Source organism: Magnolia sinica, chromosome 3 (assembly GCF_029962835.1).
Source record: "Magnolia sinica isolate HGM2019 chromosome 3, MsV1, whole genome shotgun sequence".
NCBI lineage: Eukaryota > Viridiplantae > Streptophyta > Magnoliopsida > Magnoliales > Magnoliaceae > Magnolia > Magnolia sinica.
The window spans coordinates 88,617,616-88,632,815 of NC_080575.1; the positions used below are offsets into that span (position 1 = coordinate 88,617,616).

The following is a 15,200-nucleotide window of genomic DNA, read 5'->3' on the forward strand; positions in this document are numbered from 1 at the left end:
TAAATTTGTAATGGTAATTTTGTTTGCGTGTAAATCGCTCTCTCCCCTCTCTTTTCTACAAGTCTACAAGTGTAACTCAACTCTCTCTCTCTCTCCTTTTTTGTTCCCTCTTCTTCTCCCTTTCTACAAGTGTAACTCAACTCTCTCTCTCCCCCTCTATCTCCTTTTCTTTTCCCTCTCCCTTTCAAGTTTCTACTAGACTACTACTAGTCTACTACTAGTGTAAGTGTGCAAGTGTGTAATTCTCTCTCTCTCCCTCTCCCAAGTCGCATCTCTTTAGTCGCTTTACTCTTAGTCTCTTACTTTAGTTTTTACTTTTTAATACTAGGCTACTAGCAATCAATACACACACCACTAACATAACATCTTCTTCCCAATCTTCCTCTTTGAAACCCAAGTCGAATGACTCGGGTTGAAAGTATGGGCACTATCGTAGTGTTACGGAAAAGACTCACATAATATGTGAGTTCCGGTGGCATTGCAAGGCACAAGCAACACCTTGCACATTTACCGGGGTCAAATGCAAAAGTATGCGACAAAATTACTCCAGAAATTCGAAGAGAAATCATGAAGTAAATAGAAAAACAGTCAAAGAAAGAAATGCGATAATGCCCTACGTCAGGAGGAATATTTGGAACAAGATGCATATGAAGATATAAACGTGGTTAATGTAGATGAAGCTCGTCCCACTCCCCCTACTTCGACAGGCCGGTCTAAACCACAAGTACAACCAACGGTCTCGAAAAAAGCCCAAGGGCATGGGTCCATGGATAGATGGTGTAGACCACACCCCGAGAATGTAATCGACCAAAGGGGTAGAGGTAAAGGGCCAGTTCAAACAACTTCAGAGAACCGGTATAAACAAAAAGATAGGAAAACCACTATTCAATATATTGCTAAGTGGTTTTACCAAACTGCCATACCTTTCAATGCTGTTAAATAGAGAAGCTTCAAAGTAATGGTTGAGGCTATAAGTCAATTTGGACCTGGGCTTAAACCTCATTTATATCATGAAATGAGGGAGACATGCCTGAAAACTGAAGTTGAATATACACAATCCTTCATAACTGAATATAAGGAATCGTAGAAAACATATGGGTGTTCACTAATGGCCGATGGATAGACCGATAGATCCGGTCAGTCTCTCATTAACTTTTTAGTAAATTGTCCAGCTGGGACAATGTTCTTGAAGTCCGTGGATGCATCGGGCCATTCACACACAAGAGAATATTTGTTTAGCTTACTAGATAATGTAGTTGAAGAAATAGGTGAGAAATATGTTATAAAAGTAATTACAGACAACGCAGCCTCGTATGTAATGGCCAGTCTTCTTATGGAGAAGAGGTGACGTTTATTTTGGACCCCCTATGCGGCCCATTGTGTTGATCTCATGTTAGAAGATATAGGTAGATTATTTATAAATGTGATTGCAAGGGCTAAAAGAATCGCGGTCTTTATGTACAAACACGTCCTTCTTCTCAGTCGAATGAGAAAACATATTGGGGGTAACTTGCTACATCCAGCAGTCACCCGTTTCGCTATAGCCTTTTTAACACTATAAAGATTACATGCAAAAAAATCAAAACTTAGAAGCTTTGTAGTGTCAGCTGATTTTACAAGTGGGCCTTGGTCAAAGAAGGCTGAAGGGAAACAGGTTCAACAAACAATCATTTCTCAAAGTTTTTTGACACAAGTAGTAAAGGCGCTAAAAGCATCTGAGCCCTTAGTCACTGTGTTGCGATTGGTGGACAGGGATAAGAAGCCTGCAATGGGCTACATATATGATGCGATGGAGAGGGCGAAAAATAAGATCATGGACCATTTTAACTATAGAGACCGTAATTACAAGCTAATTTTAGATATTATAGATAGAAGATGGGGCAGCCAAAATGTCATCTTCATTGTATTTAGCTGCTTACATCCTTAACCTAGCTTGTTTATTCGCTTCTGCTGATCCAACAGAAGCACTAACTATGCATATGGTTAGATTTATTTATGTCTTGGAAAAAATGATTCCCGATAGAGGAGAACAGGACAAGATCTCAACTTTACTGGACTTCTACACAAAAAGTGAGGGGATATTCTTAAGGGATATTGTAATAAGGCATCAGACAATAAAATTACCCAGTAAGTACTACTATGAATGTCAGTCTTAATGTCTTACAAATAGTTTTTCTACAAAGTGTCTCTAACCTACTTCAATTGTTTTTCTCAGCTGACTGGTGGGCTGCCTATGGAGTGGACCTGAACAGGAAGGATCCATCTCTAAAAAAGCTAGCTATGAGGATTCTTGGACTCACGTGTTCTACCAGTGGTTGCGAGCACAATTGGAGCACGTTCGAGGCGGTAAGTTTAGACTGTTTAGTAATTGTAAACTTCAATTTTTTAGTGTAAGGCCTAAGCTAAATTAATTACCTAAATAACTAATGTCAAATGTGCTTTCTTTTTAGCAGATTCATACCAAGAAAATGAATCGCCTAGAGCAGAAAAAGCTCAACGACTTGGTTTTTGTTCAATACAATCAAAAATTGCGAGAACAATTCCAAACTAGGAAAGAAAAGCCCGGTTTCTTTGACCCTATCTGCTTAGATGAGTTGGATGCAGATAACGAGTGGCTCGTAAAGACGGAGGACCCGGTATTTGCTGGAGAGGACCTAACATGGGCACAAGTTGAAGATGCCACATACAGATCGACACCTAGTGAAGGTAGTACCACTCCGAGGCGAAGGATGGGGGGCAGCCGGGGGGCGAGTAGTAGCCGTCAACCCGTTGAAGAGATTCAGGAGATGGAAGAAGGAGATGGTGATGATGATGATCAAGCTGAAGATCATCCACCATTGGATGTTGATAAAGTATTAGTACGTACAGATGATGAAGAAACGGAAGAAGAAGAAGTGTCTGTGGAAGAAGGAGATGACTCGAATGATGATGATGGTGGTGGTGGTGGTAGTGGACCTGGTGGTGATATGCCACAATGGCAACTAGATCAATGTATATAGTATATGATTAGATGAATAATAAATAAATAACTTCTTCATTTTGTTTACTAAGTGTGTTAATGTTGATTCTTGATGTATATGTAGTGTTAAATGTTGAATGTTGATATTTCATATTTGTTAAATGTTAAGTTAACTATATTGTAGAATGTAGAATTGTTGATGAATAATGACTTAATATTTAATTCATTATGTAATTGGTTTTATTTTACTTAAATTAAATGTATTTCAAGGGCCAATGACATATAATAATTTATTCATTTTTTTCTTAATTTATCCATATTTTTCTAATTTATTTTTTTTTTGAAAAATGTTTTTTAAAAAATAAAAAAATGTGCGACCGCATATGCGCACAGGCATATGCAATCTCACTCGATTGCATATGCTATTTAACAACATTGGGAGCAAGTAGGTGTTTTAGGTGTCAGGGGTTTGGTCACTTTACCCACTAGTGCGACACGAAAAAAGGCACCAAGGTGCTACTTATTGATGGGCAAGTAGAAGTAGTGCCCCCACAAAGTAACGATGAGGAGGAAGAGTATGAGCTAGCAGAAACCCCCAGTGATGAGGAAGAGGGAGCGTAAGAGTCTATAACCCTGGCAGTCGTGCATTGCGCCTTTGCCCAAGCACAACTACCGATGATTGGCGCCGCAACACGATCTTCTATACCTATGCAAAGTGTGGGGATAAGAGTTGCAAGATGATCGTGGACAGTGGTGGTTGTGCTAATGTGGCATCAACTGTTACGGTGAGTCGTTTGGGCTTGAAGCTCGAAGCCCATCCTCAACCCTATAGAGTGTTTTGAGTTAATGAGACTTTCATTCCAGTATCGCACCGTTGTCTTGTTCCTATTCAGTTTAGATCATATAAAGATACACTCTGGTGCAATATTATTCCCATGGATGTTGGCCATATCATTATGGGTAGACCCTGGCTCTATGACAGGGATGTTACCATATTTGGTTGTTCAAATGTGTATACATTCTGGTTTGAGGGCAAGAAGGTCAAGCTAAATCCACTTCCACCCAAGAACACGACTGGGAAAGGAGTCCGGCACACAGAGTAGTGTGAGTGGCTCAAAAGAATTGAAGGAATCGAAGTCCAAGTTTAAGCCTCTCTATATTCTAAATGCCAAGGACTTTAAGCGAGAGACTGAGGCGGACTTGATAGTGTACGCCCTAGTGGCTAGGGAAAGTGCACCAGAGGCTAGTGTAGAGTTACCCACTAAGGCTGTTTCGGTAGTGGATGAGTTTCATGACATCTTTCCTGCAGATCTACAAGATGAGCTTCCCCCTATGAGGGACATACAGCACGCCATTGATTTAGTCCCTGGGGTGACTCTACCAAACCTCCCTCATTACAGAATGAACTCAAAAGAGCATGTAGAGTTGAAAAAACAGATTAATGAGCTCCTAGAAAAGGGTTTTATTCGAGAAAGCATGAGCCCGTGTGTCGTGCTCGCCCTTCTTACACCTAAGAAGGATGGCACATGGAGGATGTGTGTTGATAGTAGGGTCATCAACAAAATCACAGTCAAGTATCGGTTTCCCATACCGCGTTTTGATGACATATTGAATATGATGGCCAATGCTACTATCTTCTCAAAAATTGACCTCAAAAGTAGTAATTACCAAATCCGTGTGCGCCCTGGTGATGATTGGAAGACGACCTTCAAGACAAAGGATAGGCTATACGAGTGGCTAATCATGGCTTTTGGGCGGACTAATGCCCCAAGTACTTTCATGCGTGTAATAACCCAAGTGTTGAGGCCCTTTATGGGGAAGTTCCTAGTCGTCTACTTTGATTATATCTTGATTTATAGCATGACCAAGGAACAACACCTCAAACATTTGAGGTGGGTTTGTAGGATCCATAGAGTTGAGAAATTATATGCCAACCTAAAGAAGTGTACGTTTATGTCTAGTAGTGTTATCTTCTTAGGTATTGTTGTGTCAGCTGAAAGTTTATTGGCGGATCCCAAGAAGGTTAAGGTCATTGTCAATTGGCCAGAACCCCGCAATATTCACGAGGTGCGCAGCTTCCACGGCTTAGCTACCTTCTATAGGCGGTTCATTCGAGGCTTCAGTTCCATTATGATTCCCATCACAGATTGCATAAAAAAATGAGAGTTTCAATGGACGAAGGTAGCCTCGAAGGCCTTCAACGAGATAAAGGTCAGGATGACCAAAGCTCCAGTCATGCGACTTCCGAATTTTTCGAAAGTTTTTGAAGTCGCATGCGACGCGTCAAGAGTCGGCATAGGAGGAATACTTAGTCAGGAAGGGCACCCTGTTGCCTTTTTTAGTGAGAAACTAAATGAGGCGAAGCAAAAATACTCCACCTATGACAAAGAATTCTATGCGATAGTGCAATCAATGCGCCACTAGCGTCATTATCTATTGCCACAAGAATTCGTCTTATTCTCAGATCACGAGGCCATGCAATAATTGAACTCTCAGAAGAAATTAAACCCTAGGCACGCCAAGTGGGTCCAATTCCTTCAAGAGTACACTTTTGTGCTTAAGCACAAGGCCGGTGTAGAGAATAAGCCTGTCGACACGTTAAGTCGTCGAGTCACGTTACTCAATTCCATTAGTGTCGAAGTTGCGGGCGTCGAGCGTGTCAAAGAAGATTATTCTAAGTGCCCGGATTTTTGAGTTGTGTACGCGTCGTTGTTAGAGAGTTCGTCAGGAGCTAGCAGTGAGTATCTGATTTTGGAAGGATATTTGTTCAAGAGTGACCGCTTGTGCATACATCGCGCTTCCCTCCATGATTTTCTTGTCTGGGAGTTACATTCAGGAGGCCTCGCGGGTCATTTTGGTCGACGCAAGACCATTGCCCTAGTAGAGGATAGGTTCTATTGGCCAAGCCTCAAGCGAGACGTGGCCAAAATTATAGGGCAGTGTCGTACTTGTCAACTGGCAAAGCAGAAAAAGCAGAACACATGGCTATACACACCATTGCCAGTACCATTCGCCCCTTGGCAGGACATCAATATGGACTTCGTGCTTAGGCTCTCCAAGACTATTCGGAAGCATGATTCCATATTTGTTGTCGTGGATCGTTTTTCTAAAATGGCCCACTTCATTCTTTGTTCGAAGACCTCCGATGCATCTCATGTTGCCGAATTGTTCTTTAGTGAGGTCGTCAAACTGCATAGGTTACCCAAAACCATAGTGTCTGACCGTAATGTGCAATTCATGAGTTATTTTTGGAAGACACTATGGCACATGATGATTATTAAGCTCCAATTTTCTTCTGCCTACCATCCTCAAACTCATGGTCAGACTAAGGTGGTCAATAGGAGCCTAAGGAATTTGCTCAGATGTTTAGTGGAGGAACACACCAGGACATGGGACGCTGCACTACCTATAACTGAGTTTGCTTTTAATAGTTCTGTCAGCAGGTCCACAGGTTTAAGTCCTTTTGAAGTCGTTACTGGTTATAAACTTAGGAAACCTATCAACCTAGTCCCTATGTCTCTGTTCCATAACCTAACAGAGTCTACAGAGTCTTTCGAGCATCACATTCATTCATTGCATCAAAAAAGCAGGCGAAAGATCACTACTAGTAATGAACATTACAAACTTTCTGCAGATCAGCATAAACGTTTCAAGGAATTCAATGTTGGGGACTCTGTGATGGTCCGCATCAGGTCGGAGCAGTACCCTCAGGGAGCCGTTCATAAATTACACGCGTAGTGCTGGACCATTCAAAATTTTAAAACGAAACGGTCTCAATGCGTATGTAGTAGATCTTCCACCTTCCATGGGCATTAGTTCCACATTCTATGTGGAGGATCTAGTTACTTTTTGAGGAACCCCTGATACATTGTCCAGCCTTTCGCCCCACCATCCTGATTCCCCAGACCTTTCCGTTGATTCATGGCCTCTTCCCGACCCTTCTTCCCAGCCTCTACCTCTCATACCTACCCTTCCCACACCTAGAGAAGAGATAGAAGATATTCTGGACAATCAGATAATATTGACGTTAGACGGCGGATTTTAAAAGTTCCTAGTCAAGTACAAGTCACGCCCAGCTTCAGACAGTACGTAGCTTACTGAGGAGCTTTAGAGACTTGATCCTAACATCTTGGAGCGGTTCAAGAGTTCTGTTTCGCTAGTGGTGAAATCTTCGCAGCCGGGGAGAGTTAATGAGAACATCTCGCGCACATGCACGCCCCCCTTATGCATGTACGCAAGGAGGACCCCACCTTCGATCTGGATTGGTGACGACATCCATGGAGGGCCTCCTAGTTAGAGGACTGTTTGGGTTCCTTGGGGTGGACCCAATCATCATGTGGATCCCATCAATGGATCTCATGATCGTGCCCCACTACCCTAGGTGACCTAGGACTAAGTTTTGCTTATTACCGTTATTAGGAACATCATGAACGGTTTAGATTGCATTGATTAGTTGTTATTTTTTATTACTTTGTCTTTAAGTAATAGTATGTGCACATGGCGCGGCTTTTGGGATATAGGTTTTTCTTATAAATAGGCAACCCCTTGTGGGGTTTTTCCATTGATGATTAATAAAATTCTGCGCTTTCCTGCTTCTCTAATTCTCTGAGTTGTGGAAACCTAATTGGGTGCAAAACCCTCCCTTCTTTGAAGGGCTAACTACCGTGGTGCAAAGCCACACCCATCCCAAATTGCCCCCATCTCCTACCCTCCACATTCCTCATCTCCTACAGCCATCCTCTCATTAAATCCACCCACGTTTGCAGCTAATCTTTCCCCTACAGCAGATTTTCAGAATCTGGCCCTGCAGGAGGGCTGAAACTTTGGTGGAGCACTATGTTCACACCGATCATCCGTTTGGCCTGAAAATTGGAGGGAAGGTGGCCCATCCCTGGCCGACCAGGCCCTAGCCGGTCGATTCCAAATTCGTGGGCCCCACACATGTGCGGGGCACCATCCACGCACGTGCGTCAGTCTGGTTTGTTGTCCACATGTGCGGGCTGATCACAGATTCCCTCTCGTCTCTATTTCACTCCTCTTTCGCCTTGTTTCCATAACCCTAACCTTAGATAATCTCAAATCCTCAAGTTCTATTCCACTTTTGAAACCCTAGGTTTTCCCGAATTGAAACGTGAGAATCCCTTGGATTGGGAAATAATCCTTTGCATGTGTAGATGAATCTACTATCCTTTGAGCATTGTTTGGTCTATAATTTTTAATTGATTCAGCCCTAACATGTGTAGGCTTGGACCCTCATAGATTTCCCTTGTTGAATGCTTGACTTTATGTGGGATGTGGAATTATTGTGATTGTTTCTAAATTATTATGATCTAAAGCCTGAAATCTTGCACATCATATCTAATTTTCATGTCCTGCATCAGAGTGCACAATGTCAAACCCATTGAAGAGGCTAGCTAACTCACCTGAGAAGTTCCCTCCAACCTCTAGAAGATTTTCTGGCCTTCGCCACCTAACATTCTTGCTGTCTCTGAGCTCGTCTACCTTGAACAAACTAGAATATCATGTATACATCCTCATCCCGAGTCCCAAAGGATAGTCCCACCGGGCCTCCAACCCTATCCAATGTGTCTTTGGGCCAACGAAATTGTGCTTCAATTAAATCATTGTTTCCCATGAAAACATCTTGCCCTCCCTATTGTAGTGACTAAATCAAACTAACGAATAGCAAACCTACATCATCTCTCGTCTTTGTAGCGCGTAACGGAGTTATAATCAAAGCCTCTTCCAGAATGTCCACCTCAATAGCCAAAGTCCCCAGCGCAACGCCACTCCCTCCACAGCATCCACTTTCTCCTCACTATCAATTGCCATCCCTCTTCCGAAGTTTACCCAATCATCCCACTACTCCTCAAAGACAAGACCCACATGGATATCCTCCTTGCTCCCAAGCTCCACCAATCTGTCATCCAATCTCACTGTAAGTATTTGCATGTGGCTCCCATGTGCGAAGGGACTGGAAGCTAAATCAAGCTTTCACAAGAGACTTTCTCTGCCCCAGCTGCATTCAATAGAGGAACCGCATCTCATTTTCAATAAATAAGGGGTAGAAATAATTCCCACGTGTGGTCACTTAATAATCGTGCCAAAGAAAGCACCACAATTGCATGTGATGGGAGCAATACACGAGCAAGGGGGCGTAGCACCATCCCCACCATGTGTCAACATCCCCAAAGACTGCCTTGCATAATCTTGATTGACTCCCTACCACGCGTTGACCGCAGACACCTCTCTGCTCACAAGCTCCACCAATCCATCATCCAATCTTGTTGTAAGGATTTGCATGCAGCTCCTATGCACGGAGGGACTGGAAGCCGAATCAAGCTCTTCACATGTGACTTCCTCTGCCCCAGATGCATTCAACAGACAAACTACATCTCGTTTTCAATAAGTGGTGGAAATGATTCACACGTGCAGTTGCTTAATAGTCATTCCAGATAAAGCGCCTCAATCACGTGCCAGGGGTAACATGAGAGTGAGGGGGTGTGGGGCCCATCCCACCACATGTCAACATCCCCGGACATTCCCCTGCATGGTCTCGATCGCTTCCCTGCCACGCGTCGAATACAAATAACTCTCCATCGACAGTATTAAGAGCCACCATCGAAAGAGACACCTCATTGATGGTTCAGACCAAGCCATCCACCTCCTCCCTACTCTCTCCCTTCCACATCGCTTAAAGCAGCTAACAACAATTGGGGCACATGTCTCAGTAACCATAGGCTCAGCATCCAGACCTACTACCACCATCAGGCCCAAAGAGGCGGAACATTACATCGGTGCTCCTACAACAACCCCAAACCCACGTGTCATCTCACCGTTGTCTCCCCCCCAAAAGCTGCTACCAACAATCGAGGCACGTGTCTTAGCAACCATAAATTCGGCATCTGGTACTCCCACAACAACCCCAACCCCACGTGTCATCTCCACCCAAAGAAAAAAATTGTGGCACATGTCTCAGCAACCATAGGCTCGGCCTCCAAACCTCTGTCTTCTCTTCTACTCAAGATCTCTCCCCATCTATGTGGAATCCCCCCAGCTTTCCTCCCTCTCCACCTTCAAATCTAAACTTTATACCCCGACTGCTACTTTGACAGTGGCAGGGTCCATCATTGCCCACATCTTCTTTACACATACCCGAGCTACCCCGAGCTCCTCTCCATCTTTCGTCATGGCATTGATCACAACCACTTCACAAGCACAATCCAACTGCTAGGAACACTTCGTTGAACCATAGCTCCAGAGTGATTCCCTACGTCAAGAACCAGACCTCCTCCAATCCGAAATAGGATTTCTCTATTGATCTCTTGGTCTGTCTTATAAGCCCATCCTTAAATATGGCTCCTGCAACCACCACTCAATCCAGATTCGCCCCTAGTTTAACAAAAATCCATACCTCATTTGACCCGATAAGCTTAACAGTGAAATCTGCGTCAACCAAACAACAACATTCTTCAAGCCAAATCTTAATTCGCGATATGATGGCCATCTTCATAGCTTTCTGCTTCCAGTGACCATTGTAGAGTATTCCATGCATTTTCGATCACTTCTGGCCTAACAAAAACCATATGGTCTTTATCGAAGCCCTCTGTCCAAATCCACTTCTCCTCATCTGCTTCTTTCTCCCCCTACAACCGTTGCGGATGTTTCTCCCCAACCACTGCATCCTCAAAAGAAGTAGATTTTTCACCTCTGATTTGGCCAATCTCCCCTTTTTTCTTTTCGAAACAATTCTTGCCTAGTTTCCACCTTCTCCCCTCTGCTCTCCTCCCAATTTCCTTTCTCTCACCTTCTCTGTTTTTTACCTCAGGACCGAATTAGGCCTTCAAAACCTAAAGCTTCTTCCCTCCGAAACTCTCTCCAGGTAGCAACTTAATAGCCATTGCCACCTCCTTCTCCAAGCTCATTCGAATGAAGGTGGACCCGCAATAAGATGAAGATTTCCAATCTTGAGGTAACATCACCTCCATAACCTTACTCGCCCCGCCGAAGGCCTTAGAGAAATTGATTGGAAGCCAACCCTTGGGGAAACCGACAATAAAATGGGTTGGGAGCTCCGATAACTCCTTACATAACCCTTTCTTCTGTGGCCCCTGCTTCCTTCTTCTAACTTTCATCCAACCATCCACCTCCCCTTCTTCTGGCAGCACACCCCCCCCCCCCCCCCCCCCCCCCCCTCAAAAAAAAAAAAAAAAACCTTTATCTACTTTCCCCCGACTCCCCCTGGTGGATTGTCACTCCTCAAGCAACCCTCCCCTCGGTTCCCATTACTACAATCCCCCTTCTTCCTTCACTCTCTATTCCCCTTTTGTCTCTCCATACCTCTCTCAAAACGAGGATTAGTGGCAAAGATTGCAACTGCTCTCAACAATTGCAATCAAAATAAGGATCAACAAATTCAAAACAGCTTCACCAATTCGCCCCCAATAACAATGAAATCCAATAAGGGGTCGTTTGGATGCCTATAAAATCATTACAGGTAATCTGATTACAGGTGTAAAGTGTTTGCAGCCTGTCCTGTTTGGCTTTAAGCTGTAATATGATTACAAGTAAATAATTGTTTGTATTTGGATAAATTGAAATATGTTTACAGCCTGTAACTAGGTATTTGCACACAATAGAGCTTGGAATGGTAAATCCTTTAAATATAATTAAATGACATATAAAATCTTCATTTAAGATAGATCATTGGGATAAGCCCAATGCAATAAAGCCTGTGGTCAATCCTTACACTAAACAAATCATTTGGTGGGCCACAGAAGTGGGCCCACTAATTCAAATTTCCTTTTATGATGACTATTGAATATAAATAATTCACAATAAACCAACATCAAATTAATAGCAACTAATGAGTTTAAACATGTGTCTCTAATAATTCAAATAGAAAATAACTTCAAATAATTTTGTAAAGCAAAAATCTATAAACATGCTCCAATCAACGGCTAGAATCAGTAGATACAAGTCTTTTAATCGATGGCCATCAAATATATGATTAAAAAATTCTTATTAAAATTGTACCTACCTGTTAGATAGATATGGCCCACATATACATCAATCAATAATGTTCATCTATATATTGGTCACGGGCCATCCAATCGAGGGTTAGAATAATTGGATCTAAACCTTTCAATTGATATTTGTGTGGGCTATGAAAGTTTTGGATCAAGCTTATATTTGTATGGGCCCTTCATCCAGGTCTTTGTGACCTTATCAAAAGGTTGGATGGCAAATAAACATTCCAGTATCCCCCAAGAAGTTTTTAATGGTGAGGATCCAATCATCATTGTTTCATGTGGTGTGGTCAACCTAAGATTTGAATTGCTTCATTTTTGGAATAATGCCCTAAAATGAGATTTCAAAAGGGATGGACGGCGTAGATTAAGCTACATAAATCATGGTAGGCCCCACATTCAGGGATCCCACCCACAGTGGATCCGGGGATCCACTGTAGCCGCACCTTCCTAAAACACTGCACCATCATTTAGGGGTTTGAAAGCCATCCAAATCGTATGAGAGGTTTCAACCTAGCAACAATAAACACACACAGAGAGAGAGAGAGAGGAGCCAGTGTATATCTTCTTATTTTACTTCTTCTTCTTCTTCATTTTTTTTTTTCCGTTTTCATTCCCTACATAGCTGTTGGAAGATATCCGCAACTCTCCCTTCATTAAGATTTTTCAAAAATCAGAACCGTTACCTGAAATCCCATTACCTGTAATCTGAAATTTGACATTTTCTCATGTTTCAGATTACAGCTAAAAGCTGTAATCGGATTGCAGCCTGCAATCTGATTACGTGCAATATACCCATCCAAACGCGCCCTGTAATCCGATTCCCACTTAGAAATTAAGGCATCCAAACGACCCCTAATTTATTTGAAGCAAAAGCACAAATTCCAAACATCATACACTAACAGCATTCAGAAAAGACAAATAACAGCAAGATTCGAAGTGGCAACCTCAGTTTCACTAAACTTCAATCGGGCCAGAAATTCAAACAGAGATGGACGAAAGTACGCGGAATTTCATCGAACAGTGCGGAAACATGATTAAGATCGAGATACTTACCTTGAAGGAAGGCGCAGGTTTTCCGTACGGATCTTCGGGAGAGGAGAGATCGAGTTCCTCGGAGCAGAATCTGAGCCAGAGACCTTCGTCGGAAGCTGAAACCCTATATCGACGGCTGACGCAGGCGATCATAGCAGCATTTTTTGGGCCTACTTTTGATAAGATGATGCTGAGGACCAAATCTCCCAAATCTTCTAACCCCATCTCTCCCTGTCTCTCTCTCTCTCTCTCTCTGAACATGGATATAGGTGGAAGGGAGCAAATAGCTCTGGTTTGGATGTGCGCTAACGTGCACTGTGTGCGGCATCCACCGGAAGGACTTGGATTGCGTACAGAGTAAACTCTGTGAAGTTCACCATGATTTATGTATTTTATCCACTCCGTCCATCCATCTTACCGTATAATTTTAGTACATGAGCCCAAAAATAATGCATATCCAAAGCTCAAATGGACCACACCACATAAAACAGTGTGAATTGAACGTCCACCGTTGAGGAATTCTTGGGGCCACAGATGTTTTGGATTAAGCTTATATTTTTTATTTTTGTGTTTCCCCTCATCCATGTCTGTGTGATCTTATGAACAGGTTAGATGATAAATAAACATCAATGTAAAGCCTAAAAAGGCTTCAACAGTGTGGACCATTATTCCAACTGTTTCCTTTAGTACTATCCACTTAGGGCCTGTTTGGGAGTGTGGATTTGGAACCCTTGGATTCGGAACCCCAGGATTGGAAACCAGTGTGTTTGGCACCGGCACCCCGAAGTGTGAATCACCTTTAATTCAAAATTAATATTTGCAGGGGTTTAAATTTGATTACTAAATCAACTTTAATATCCCTAATTAGTGAGATATATAAATTTTGACACCATGGTTGTGATAAGCCCACTGAAAATATATGCTTTGCCTGAAAATGATGAAATTCCAAGTTTCGGATGGACCGCAAGCACAAGATCATGTCTGAGTGACTAACCAACGATTTTTAATTGTTGATTAATATGGAGAATGTTTGGACCATGCCGGACAATGTTTGGACGATGCTGATTTACATGGACAGTGTTTGGACGGTGTTGATCATCATTAGTGGGTCATGTGCCCAATAGAATGATAGTGTACAGTGACACACGTGTTACACCTGCAACTATTGAAATGATTTTACGTGTAATCCAAGCTCTCACCGTAGATTGCAAACCCCCTCAAAGAGGGGATTAGAAACCCCCTTAGGTGTAATCAAGCTCTCACCGTGGATTGCAAACCACTTCAAAGAGGGGGCTAGAAACCCCCCAGATTTGAAACCCCCAATTACTGTATGCTGCCAAACAACCAAGGGGATTTGAAACCCCCTCCAATCCCATCTAGTCCCCTCCAATCCACAGTGCCAAACTACCCCTTAGGCTTTGGATATGCTTTAATTTAGGGATCAACCCCTAAAATGAGCTGGAAAAAATGGATGGCCTACGTGTATAAACTACGTACATTCACGGTCGGCCCATCTGAGTTTACTTGGCACAATAATAGCACACCGAGTAACTTAGTATGCAATCTGATTTCCAACCAGGAACCGGTAATAACTCAGTATGCATTTCGATATCCTGACACTGCCACTCACAACCTCCCCATCAGACGTTGCTCTATGGCCCTACCATGATTTATGTGTCTTATCCACGTGGTCCACCCATTTTGGATCATTATTTTAGGGAATATTTTTGAAAATCGGTTAGATGAAAATCTCATGTGGACTACACCACATGAAAATAGTGGTGATTGAACTCCCACCATTAAAAGCTTCCTAGGGCCCATTGTAATGCTATTTTCTATCCAATTTGTTGATAAGGTCACACAGACCTAGATGAAGGGAAAAAACAAATAGCAGCTTGATCTAAAAATTTTGTGGCCTGCAAGAATTTTTAATGTTAAGTGCTCAATCACAACAATTTCTTGTGGTGTGGTCTACCTGAGAATTTGATCTGCCTTATTTTTGGTTTCATATCTTAAAACATGCTTTTAAAATGGATGGACGAAGTGGATAAATATATATATCATAGTCGGGCCACAGACTCGCTACTGGCAGGGTGGTATGCAATCCAGGGCAGCCTTGGTGGATCCCTGATTGTTGGTCCCACCCTGATGTATTTTCCTTACATCTAGGGCCTGTT

The 15,200-nt window shown here is 42.7% G+C and overlaps 1 protein-coding gene across 3 annotated transcripts in view; it reads right to left on the bottom strand.

Annotated features, from left to right (window-relative positions):
- Window positions 1-13,380, bottom strand: part of LOC131240170 (F-box protein SKIP16) — a 41,540-nt gene extending 28,160 nt beyond the window's left edge. The window contains exon 1 of one of the 3 annotated variants that reach the window (XM_058238249.1): window positions 13,045-13,377. In XM_058238249.1, the coding sequence (XP_058094232.1) occupies window positions 13,045-13,284 (240 nt within the window). In that variant the 5' untranslated portion in view covers window positions 13,285-13,377. Of the gene's footprint in view, window positions 1-13,044 lie in introns of all 3 variants that reach the window. The other 2 variants (XM_058238250.1, XM_058238251.1) reach the window with 2 other exon arrangements.
- Window positions 13,381-15,200: the final 1,820 nt, after the last annotated feature.